The sequence below is a fragment of the Ptychodera flava genome, chromosome 20 (assembly GCF_041260155.1).
Source record: "Ptychodera flava strain L36383 chromosome 20, AS_Pfla_20210202, whole genome shotgun sequence".
NCBI classification, from domain to species: Eukaryota; Metazoa; Hemichordata; class Enteropneusta; family Ptychoderidae; genus Ptychodera; species Ptychodera flava.
In genome coordinates this window covers 11,444,785-11,456,729 of record NC_091947.1, presented here as the reverse complement: position 1 = coordinate 11,456,729, position 11,945 = coordinate 11,444,785, and the positions used below count along the sequence as shown (strand labels likewise).

The following is an 11,945-nucleotide window of genomic DNA, read 5'->3' as shown; positions in this document are numbered from 1 at the left end:
ATGTTTGCTGGTAAAGATCCATGTAACTGGCCTTTTCATGATGAACACATAACCGTAAGGATGTTGTCTATCTGATGTTTTAGTGCACCATTTAACCAAGGGTTTCAGCCTCTGTGAACACTTTTTGTCTCCTAGCTCGCACAGTCGGAAACCATGGGCTTGGATTGCAGACTAGAGCCCCCATCTTTTTTAGTCTTCAAGCTAGCGATTTCAAAAGTAGTCATTTCGATATAAAAGAATACGTTTCGTATCTACTGAACAGTTACAAAGTTGTCCACTTTAAGCAAAGTACAAGTCAATCCCTTGGATCAATCATAACGGTGATTGATGACGCCTACATCAGTATGCTGAAGTTGTTCGAATTGGTCACAAAACCGTAATGAGTCTTGTAAAGAATGTAATGGTTATACCTTATCAGTGGGTCCGAGATTTTCGACAATAGACTTCACTTCTGTCTCATCCATGTTAAACCCGCCGTATGGATGATAAGCTACTTCGCCGGCGATCAGTGCATCCTGACAACACTTGAGAAACCCACATTTCATAGCTGACACCTACAAGGAAAATTATCCTTGTTTAAAAAATCTCAGTCAACAAGGAGAGAAGCTCAAAATTACTAACCTCAGATTGCATAGTATACAGGATCTATTCGAAAATTGTGCCTGTCTCGAATCTGACAAGGCCGTTTTGAGACCGTATGTCAAAGTGTAACCTTAAAAGAGATGGCTGATAAGAGGGAAATGGAAGCATGTACACTGCATATAGACATATTTCTATGTTGTTTGATATATAAAGTAATTTGTAGTAGAGAAACGTTAAGATTTTTAGGCATTTAAAAGAAAATGGAAAGGGCGCAGAGTATTACCAGATCTACTTCGAACTTTTAACAAAGAAGAACGTTCCGCAAATGCATGAAGTTACAATTTTTCATAACTTCCCTTCCTGTGAGAGGTTCGTTTACCTCCTGCTGAGCGACAACTCACGAATATACGATGGTAGTGACTTCGTCTTTGTCCCTAGATTTTTTGACATCTCCTGACGAATATGTCCCATTGAAAATATCTTTGAACTGATGTTAATCGCTTTTGTAACGACAAGGGTCGGCCCCAGTATTTCATTTTTCGTTTCAATCGGTTGGGAGATTATGGCTGTGAATATTGTAAGACAGAACGTTTCTCGTGCTCACGCGATAGTTGTTCTTGCTAACAAGCTAGTTTGTCTTACTCAAGCAATAGTTTCTCTTGCTCACGAGAAAGTTTCTCGTGCTTACGAGATGATTATTTTTATGCTTTACGAGATGTCCCTTACTAGCTTTCAGAGCATAAAAACCTTGGAAGATTGATTTTCGTAAATTTCACCTCCTAGAAATCAGTAGGAACACAGCAAGGCTTTTGCTGGGCTTCTCTTTGTTACTAATATAGAGTATCCTGCATCTAGAAGGTAAATCGATAATGTGGTTCTAGTGTGTAGCAAAAGGCACAAATAGCATTACCTGATGACAGAGGGGAACGTAGCTTTAGCAAAATGTTTATTTTGCAAGACATTATGAGTCCGAATGTGGTTCTGTGTCGCCTGCATAGTTCAGATCGCAAAGCTCAGAAATTTAAGACTTTGAAATTAATTTTGCTGGGTAACTCCATTTATACCATTTTACAACAATAAATTATGAAGGGCTAAAGTTACGTACCGCCAGACTGAATGTAGACTACGACCTGGATTAATTTCTGGTAAAATAGCTTATAATCGGGACGACTTATTAACAGCAAACAAGCAAAATTATTGTAAGCCGTTAGAATTCAAGGTTACAAGCAATACACGCTAATCACAAATAAATGAGACATAAGCACGATGTTCAAATTTAAGCCGTTGATAAGATCAGCTATCCATCAAGTTCGTTTGACTGAAAAGTGTGACACTCTGAACATAACTGTAAACACGACCAGTATGATAACTGAATGTAAGATGACCTAGTGCAACTTAAAGGGGTATACTCACAGCAGTTCCAGCCGGTGTGTGCACATTGATGAGGCACTGTAAGTCTGGTCTAGCAGCGTGGACTGCTGACTGCAGCAACCAACCCGGGAGAAAGCAACCATAGTCAGTGCTGCCACGTTCCAAGATGTTGCCCTCAAGATCAACCTTGATCAAATTGGAAGCTGAGACTTCGTAGAACATCAGTCCAAATGGATTGATTAAGAACTGCTTACAGTCCTTAGACACAGTGACCTACATGAAACAGCAAGTGATCGTCCTCTGATAATTGGAAATATTTTGTTTTGGTCAACTGTTGAAGAACTTGTTTCGGGTGTGCGAGAATAACGTTTTAAACAGTCATGTTATACGTTTAAATGGAAAGTGCATGTTGGATCGCATGGTGAAACATTCAATGATATAATTGAAGCATACTTGCTACATCAGTTTTACTTACGTGATGCTTTTGAATTAAATTTGCGTTCATACTTTATCATCGAAGTTCACAATGTACATTCCGTTTTTTTTGTAAAACATCTGCTGATGACGGAAAACGCAACCTCTAATTACCATCATATTTGCATTGTACTTAGCGCGACCTACTATTGTCTTTCCTAACTAGGTTTTAAGTGTACGTGTGACGCCGAGCCCACGCAAACTTTAGTGGTGCCGTTAATATCGCATATGATTTACTTTTTTGAAAATTTCGCGAAATGTACATGTAACTTGAGAAAAGGGTCGCTGTCGGCGGGTTTAATAAAGAGAAGGTTGGAATTTCAGATATTGTGACTAGTTTAGAACAAAGGGCTAGGTTAAACACTGTACTCAACAAGTAATCTTACTTCATTCGGACCATGTAAACTTACTGTTATATGATTAAAGACATTGTTTGACCATCCATGGAAATCGACCAATCTGTAGACTGCAGTTAATTTGTATCTCAATTCTTTCTCTTCCGGACTGGCGTTAAGGCCATCCAAGTCATCATCACATATTGGAAACTTGTATTGGTGAGGACCGGCCTGAGAGAAATGCAGAGTACAACAATGTCAATTTTAACTCTATTTGCCTGCTTTTGTTGTGCGTTTTCATGGACGTGATATTCATGCAGACAGTTAGTTTTCCTCCTCCAGGTTCACTGACTCAATTGTTTGAAGCCCACCTTGTACATTGCAATATAACACACGGAAATGTGTCCTCGATATCTTTGCAAATAAAGCACTCTTCACTCGTCATTTTTCAGAACTAAAAAAAATGTTTCGTTGGAGGTAATTGTTGAACAATATTCATAGTGTCACATCTCAGCATCAAACTGGAAATTCAAAGAGACTCAAAAATATAAAGTATAATATATTATAAACTATTAAATATATTATGTGAAAAAATATCTAGTACTTACAATTCCACTACGACTTTATAAAATCTTCCCAAAGTCTCCTTTTAAACCTTCAGACGATGACATGTTTTCGAAGTCTTGAGTGGAAACAGACGGAAATAAAAATTTTCGATGTTAGACAAATAATTTATCTGAAAACTCCAAGAATCAATCAAAATTCGAAGCCAAAACTTTCGATAGCCATTGTTGTTTTTTTATTCTGTATTTTAATAACTTCTTTACGTCACTGATTTTTCTAATGCCTGAACATAACAAAATATTTCTTGAGAATTTCACCCGGTAAATCGTAAATTTCACATCAAATTTACCAACTCTCCTTTGAAGAACGACCCGTCGCCAAAACAATTGTCTGCTTATTACGTCATCATGTAAAAGTCACGACGTCATCAGCTTGTCAGGATTTTTTGGTGAAAAGTCACGTGTTTATACTGACTGCGCTATATTTTTCACTAAGCTTTTTGTGCCGTCCGACCTATCATTTACGACAATGCAGAAGCGTCTTTGATTTCCAAGTATCAAACAAGAAACGAACTTCCAAAGGCAGAAGGCCGTACGTGGTAAGATTCGGTGAACTTCATCACTTGTACTATGAAAACGCGGGAATACTGACCTGAAACTAACTGAAACAAATGCCATTTTTGCCAAATAACATCGTCTAAGCTTGTTTACAATACATGAAAGGCCGTATTTTTTACATGCACGGACTGTATTCAAACCTTTCTTCACAAGCCACACAATGACCAAAGATGACTTGACGTGTAATTTTACGTGTGTAACACATGCACGCACTAATCATAGATTCGCTGTTTTAGGGTCTATGGCCCAACACATCAGAAGCACTACTATAGGTCGAGTCAGACCAATCTGTTTATGCGGAGAGAGTTTTGGACTAGACTCATGATCATTTTATAGGCTGATTTGCACGGAGCAATCGGTCTCGATATTACCTCACGTTGTCACTCAAACGGCAATATATCTCCCAACACAGCTTATTAGCGGCTTTTCACTGGTTTCCTCTTGTTTGGAAAGGTCAGCGGTTGCTTTGTCATATTTATCGCTGAACGTTTCACAACCTCCGATAATGAGAACAAAGGCGTAATCCGTGTGATTAGTTCATGCGAAAACCAGTGATTGCAGACTGCTGCCCTGTTGCATCGACGTTTTACGTTCATGTTTGATGTAAAATAGTTACTGCCTAGCTCACACGGTCCATGATTTATCATTGTTAAAGATAAATAATTGAAGTATTCGCTGGACAAGGTTATTAAAATAATTGTCTCCTATCGCCCTACAAGAACATACGCACGCTTGAACTTTATCAATATCTGTCACCTAATGGTCATATAAGCACTACAATAAACGGTATGACACAAAAGCGCGCGATATATATTCTTAACCTTAATTTTCAATAGGTCATTCACTCCTAATGAAAAGTAAGAACTGTACGTTTAACATCATTGCCATGAATGTGGTAATATGGACATCTCCCCTGGTGTTAGGAACGCTATGTTATAACAGCGTTTACATTCTTCTTAGTTCTTTCGATCGATCGCTGGGTTTTGCTTCGAAAATATTGAATCCTGAAGGATCTTTACAGTGAATTTTTAGACACCGATAAACATTACCAACAAGTAGGATGAATCAATGTAAAGTGCTCTGCCTGCTGGTTTCGAAATACGGCCGGTAGAGTTGTCTCGTCTTGAATGCATTCGGCAGAAATAAGTAGAGCAGTACAGGAAAGAGAGTGCAGGAACTCACCTTGCGTCTGTCGCTGTAGGAGACGTGTGATTTTTATGCAAATGAGTTTTCAGGTGGTGACGGTTTGTCAAGGAATTAAGCACGGCGTCGATTATTTTTTCCGAAATCACTTTGAATACCTAAACCTGTGGTTACCAAACTCTGTGAAATATCAGTTGGTTTGTAACATGGCGGTATAAAGACTCATTTTTATGGGCATTGTTTTGAGACATGGTAGAATCGCGCACTATTTTTTAAAGACAACACTACTGAGTGTGTGAAGCCCCCTGCATGAAACTGTAGGAGACATGTTGCGTAACTGCATAATATCAAAAACATGAAGACTTGATACGCGTCCATGGTCATACTGCCCTCACGCAACAACAGTTACGCTGTGTGCTAGCCGAAATAGCGCAGTGCGTATAAAGTCAACGAGACTGACTCATTTTTTGTGCATGTTAGCATATGAGAAATTGTAACAAAGCTTTCACCGGCAGTGAGGGAAAAACATGTTTCTGGTGTACTTTGACTGAAGTTAGGCAAATTAAAAGTGCAAGATAAATGTTCAATAAAGTCCCCCTTTATTTGTGCTGTTAGATAGATGTTGAAGAAAGTAATGTTCAAAACTTCTTATTGGAGGTAAAAATAGGGAATTATGAATGAAAAGTGTTTTTCATCAACAATTACCGGTAGTTATTATTATTTTAATGAGCGATAAGAAATATATAAAGTGAATATTACAAGCTGTGGTATCCCAGGTGTTGCGGCCAGAGTGCTCTCTCTCTCTCTCTCTCTCTCTCTCTCTCTCTCTCTCTCTCTCTCTCTCTCTCTCTCTCTCTCTCTCTCTCTCTCTCTCTCTCTCCGGAAAACACGTCACATGACGGAAAAATAGATACGTCTAGTCCGCATTGAACCGACAAAAGTGGTGTCAGAGGGTATTTTTGAAAAAAAACTATTTCCTTACGAACAAGTGTTCTTCTTCCTTCAAATACTGCATGGATTGATATCTACGGAAGGATTAGACGTTTCGTAACTTTATTCCATGTTCAGAATCGCGCCACCACCGATCTCTTTCAGAAATGAATACCTGCCTTTCATCCTACGACAGCATTCAGTTATTATAGCCGGGGTAGGTCGGCAATATGTCCTCGCGCCTCCGACAAAGTAATATAACCCCTCTATGCACTCAAAAACATTTTGATGACCCCTTCTTAGAAGATGATAAATATTTCATGACGTCTCCGGTGCACGCCACTGCTACAGGAATTCGATACGTCAACAGTTTTGTTCTTTTGTGTGACCGTAGAATACTTGTAACTCTTAAATTTTGACAATTTTTTTGTACTGTTGTTCCATGTATCAGCTACAGTTTCTTAGTCTACTTCCTATGGAATTTTGAAATACCTATAGTATTGTCGATGTAACGTGTCAAGTGCTTTAATTGTTATAGACTAAAATTTAAGTCTATTTCCTGAATTAACACTAACAACGAAGGACACAGATATACAATCAATGTCAACAAGCTGAGTACAGGGTATTTCATTAAATACGCTGTGGGGAAGTACGCTTAGAAACTGTTGATGATACATGCCACAAAAACCTGAAAAACAATAATCAAAAGTCACAGTTACTACGCCTTTAATTACACTTAACATATACCAACATTCACGTGTCGAATGTGTAAAGCAGTGCTCGTCTTCCGATCACGGTGTCCTGTTTCAGGGAATGGAAACACATAGAGAATCACATTTATTTCCTGGGATGTTTCGGTGCACTGAAATAAGATTTTCTGACAGGGTAGAATTTTTGAAAATCGCGTGATTATCCTCTGTATTGTTTGAAAAAAATATGTCTCCCGTTTGCAGTTTTCAAATATCAGATAACATCCCCTCGCTTGCTTTCCCAGCCCACCCTGGCAAAATGACTGAACGCTCCCTGTGCTGCGAACCCCCTCCACCCCCACCCCCCAACAGTTGATACATGGAACAAAAGTACAAAAAAATTGTCAGAATTTAAAGTTACATGTATTCTACGGTCACACCTACTTCATCTGTTCCAGCCGCTGGTCTCGGCCTGGTCGTTACGACTTGCGAAGCACTTTCTAGCTCATAAGAAACAATTCATATGAAATACGATTTTTAGGTCGCATTCACCATGATGTTGCAATGTGGCTTAAGCAACTTTTGCCCGGTTGACACAACCCCCATATTTGGCGCACAATTTATGCCCCCCCAGTTAATATTAAATAAGTTCATTCATTTCAGTTCGAAAATGTCATATTTTATTATCTTTTAAAGTTATGGAAATCAAGTCGACTATATATGTCACAGAAAATATCGCCGTTCCCGAGGGGTCATTTTGTGTGTGATATGCAAAAGAGTTCGTTAACTGTAAGGATTTCTCACGCTGGTCAAGAAAGAAGCCAGCAACAGCAATCACGTAAACGGAAGGAGTATAGTTCATATCCTTTCTCATACGTCCCTGTGGTTGTAATGTTATCTTCAGTTTTGCCTTTACGTCTCTGGTATCATTGTGTTTTCTTCTCAAGAAATGCCTTTGGCATCTTTTTGTATTTGTATCCAGTCTTCAAACCCTGCAAGATCAGTAGGGATAGGTTTAATACCTCTCAGGTCCTTCATATTCTGCCGTTGAGTCTGCCCATATTCCATTGAACAAAATGGGTTGGTAAATAAGTGGAAGCTAATAATTGTGTGAAGCTAATAATTAAATGAATAAAATGTCACTTTACCTTAAAGGTTACTCTCGGCTGGATTTAAATTCAAAACTGAGTTTGCGCACAAATACACTCCAGGAGTTAAAGGGTTTGAGGGGAAGCTGAACATAACAAGGGTATGTTGGGGAGTTTTGAAAATGCTGTGGGCCTAAAAGGGCTGACTTAAAAAGAAATTATGCTGATGATTGGAAGTATCATAAGAAATATATGATTTCTTAAAAGACTCACAGTGACAGGCCACAGGCGAAGAGGGATAAAATGTTGTAGCGAAATATGACCATGTTAATGTATGTTATCGCAAAACATAATTTCCAGCGTGTCACTGTACATCCACCGCTGGCTAAATTGTCCGGCTATTAATGAATTTTTCTGGCTATTGTCTAGACACTTTCACCTACCTACCTATACTGTAATAAGACCCGGTCTAGACTTGCTCCAAGTCTGTGGGCATATAGGTATCAAAACATATAGGAAATTAAAGGATTAAACATCAGCAGATCGATGAGCGAATGATAAGCTGTTGCGTAGATCGTGGGGTGAACGCCTTGGCCCACAGCAAGTAACTCAGCTGCCGAAAAAAGCCGGGCGACTGGGGGCAGTGTAGACCTGGCCCAGAATGTCACTGGTCTTTTCAGGTACTGTAAACCCCTTCACCAGCACACAGCAGTCAGATTGAGGCATACACGGAATGATGTTTTTAGTTCTCTATATTTCCTGAATCGTTTGTTTTCATTATTGTAGTAGGTGATAATCCAAATAGCAGAATGTTTCTTTTATCGCAACTTTATAAAAGGACAGAGGAATATTCATGTTTAGGGAGAAAACTTTTACAAGCTTGAAAGTGATGATGAGGAGACACTTAAAACTGGAAATTGCCAAGCAGCTAATGAAGTACCTAATTAATGATAAACTGAAACCATCAATGCCAATTTATGTTTAAACAAATGTATCAGTGATGAAAAAAGCACAGCATGGTTTCTCCTTGAGTTTATGCTGATGACGTAACTTTCAGCAACACTAGCGAAATGGCAGCCTATCATTGTCTCTCTTTGCTTCTTATACACAAAATGTCAAATACCGTTCCAGATAATATTGTAGGCTTCCAATTCAGTATCATGTGCTTTTTAGCAGGTGAGGGGAAGTCACCTATAGTTTCAGTGTTTCCATAGTGATCACTGTTTTGCTTTTTCACAAAGACGTGTGCTGACACTGAAACATGGAATTCGCTAAAGACCTTGTGGACTGGAGACAAGGGGGATGGGGAATTCAAAATCATTATGAGTTGGCAGAGGGGTACTTGAATAGTTTTTGAGTTTTGGGGTATCTAAACACATTTAAGAAAATGTTCTAGATTCTCAGCCTCCCCTTTAAGGAGAGTATGTGTACCTAGCCTTAGGCGCGTTACATAAAATTCTTTGTTTGCCGTTGGCGTGCTCAGGTTTTCAGAGAAAATCAAGAAAACAGACACAATGTTAACACTATTACAAATAAAAATATTTTTCCAAAAGAAACCACATAAAAATGATCTTATGTAATACAATTGCCTTTTTTTGTCTGTGTTTGTTTTTTCCCCTGGCTGGCAACTTGGTTTTTCAAAAATCCAAGGATGGCAAACAGAATTTTCTTTAAACGGCTTTGGTAGGTATCAAAGCGAGAATAGACTTCATCTCCATGATTCTGTGCTTGGTATTGATCGAGCAGTCTTACGAAAGGATCTTTAGTGATTTTCAGAAACAGGATTTGAACTGATTTGGGATAATTGGATATTCATATTTTTCAAATTCTCAAAAGTGTTAGGAGCCATATAGTTGAATGTTGCAATATTACAAATTACTCATAAAAACAAGTGTTTGACTTAAAAAGCAAAGCAGATGAGTTTACATTTGCAGGTTAAACCGACATTACTTCACCATCCAATTACCCCAAATTAGTTCCAATCGTGTTCTGATGGTAATGTGCATCATAGACCCTCGAGTAAAACGTTTTTCTCGAGGGTCTATTTGTGCATGTACATGTGGGGCAGGATAAGGGTCACATGAAAACTGCTTTGAGTTTATCTAAAGTCACTGCATCCCTTAATTTTAGTAGTGAAATTGGCACTCGTAAGTTTTTGTATATCGTACAAAATTTAACAAAACAAAATCTTTCATTTTATTCCTGTTTCATATTGAAGCAAAGACTACTGAGGTGTTCTTGATAAATAGCGCTAAGGTGAAAATTCTTGAAAAAACTGTCGCCGCCCAAAAGTCGCGGCCACAGTTTGAGTCTAAATGAAAATCTTTCTGTTTTATAATGGTTGCTTGGAACATATTTTTTCATTAACCGATCTATTTGCATCTATTATCTGTAATAGAAAAAAGTGCGCAAAAGAAATGTAAATGGCAGAAATAATAATAGTTAAAATCCTGAATGGTAGCAGCCCCTGTTATCATGGAAAGTTCTACTACTCCAAAAATTACTTGCACTACGTGGATTCATTCAAGCAATCCTACTTGCTAAGCCCTATTCCTATCATACAAATCTGCTCGGAAATCGACAGAATCAAGGAATTTGAGAGATAGGTCTATTTTGTTCCGCACAGCCGGACGAGCTGACGCAGAACTGCTTTCCGTAACTTTGATATTGCTATCATTTATGATAGTGTGACATTTTCAAGGCTTTGTCTCGACTGATAAAAACACAGAAATTGCTTTGGCTCAGATCACGCATTGATTTGCTCTTGAGAGGAAATCTATTACCAGGGTCAAAATGGGCGCTCAGATCACATGACTGCCATGCTGTTGTTCTGATAGCCTGACCGTTGAAACGGTGTTATCTTCTTTGGCTGTCTACTCATGTGGCTCCATTGTGACCGAGTGCACTTGTCGGTCGTACAGCTTTGCACACATCCATGAGATCTCTGGACCTTGTACAACTATACGTCAAAGTTAAGTTTTAGATGCACAGCGACACGCATTATCTTTATCTTGTGGTAAGCTTATTGAAATTCACAGCCAACGTCACAGCGTCTCATCGAATACACTGACAGTGACGTACTCTTGCTGATTAGCTGTTTACTATAAGTGCAAACTCAAGACGTGTGTTTCATTCACCATTGGTGATACATCAAACGGTTTCCAAAGTCTTGTCGTCATAATTGTGGTATCGAAACGGAAATTTGCCACGGATGAAAGACTTACTTTACAACCCGTACCGATGAAGTCAATGACGTGTACCGAAACGGCTGCCATACACCTTACTTTCTCAAGTGATGACCACGTTGGATCGACTGCATATTTCTCGTCATTGTATAGCGCAAGTGTAATAGAGACAAGTAGGCAAACACAAGCACAATTTTGCAGTCACGTTTGCCAAAAGTCAGAAGTAATTTGAAACTATTAAGGCCTGTGTTGGCGCCTAGATTGACTCATCAAAACTTTACCCACCAGATTGCAATTTCAATGGAAAACAAAAGGCTATCACACTTCCATTATCCTCTTACAGACTAGTCAAACAAAGGCGATCGTAGGGGTCAAACAAAGGCGATCGTAGGGATCACCAAAAGGGCCTTTGAGTCGAATTAAAGGGATGTGTGTGTATGCTCATTAATCTCAGTGATAACAAAAAGGGGCAAATAAAATAGCTCTGTGAAAGTGTATTTCGAAAATTATTAAATATTTTTGACGAAAAATGCCACCACACTGAAACTTTTGTTGCATACCAAACTTTTACTCCAATCGTGATTGTTATATCTATCTATCTATCTATCTATCTATCTATCTATCTATCTATCTATCTATCTATCTATGTGACTTTAGGGACAATACAAATACAATTTCTTTTATCCCTATGGTTAAAGCTTCATTGCTGTTGTGCCACTTTATACATTAAAGATGCGGAAAATGCTATATTTAAATGTTAATTGTTGACTTCACACGTTTAAGGCAATGTACCTCGCAATGTCGCTCTTTCAGCATAGTGCTTGACTGCGCAAAATTTTCCCAAAAAGACCGGAGACAAAAATCTTACCATAATATCCAGCATTCTCACTTGAGCTTCGAATTGTAGCTCTTTTACTGGCATTGCTGTGCCACTTTTGGTCATTACTCTGCCACTGGTTTTACGATC

The 11,945-nt window shown here is 38.7% G+C and overlaps 2 protein-coding genes across 4 annotated transcripts in view; both read right to left on the bottom strand.

The window, feature by feature from the left end:
* Window positions 1-404: 404 nt before the first annotated feature.
* On the bottom strand, window positions 405-4,003 carry LOC139120659 (alpha-adducin-like). Its single transcript, XM_070685185.1, has 4 exons — window positions 3,989-4,003; window positions 2,838-2,993; window positions 1,996-2,226; window positions 405-554 (listed from the first exon to the last, which is right to left on the bottom strand). Exons 1-4 carry the CDS (start codon window positions 4,001-4,003, stop codon window positions 405-407), a joined length of 552 nt encoding a protein of 183 aa, XP_070541286.1.
* A 3,359-nt stretch (window positions 4,004-7,362) lies between these two features.
* The window catches only part of LOC139120028 (alpha-adducin-like), an 11,947-nt gene continuing 7,364 nt past the window's right edge, over window positions 7,363-11,945 (bottom strand). For all 3 annotated transcript variants that reach the window (XM_070684042.1, XM_070684041.1, XM_070684043.1), the window contains exons 7-8: window positions 11,847-11,945; window positions 7,363-7,697 (exon numbers count right to left, since the gene is read on the bottom strand). The exon at window positions 11,847-11,945 is cut by the window's right edge and continues 87 nt beyond it. In XM_070684042.1, coding sequence (XP_070540143.1) covers window positions 7,632-7,697; window positions 11,847-11,945 — 165 coding nt within the window. In that variant the 3' untranslated portion in view covers window positions 7,363-7,631. The remainder of the gene's footprint in view (window positions 7,698-11,846) is intronic.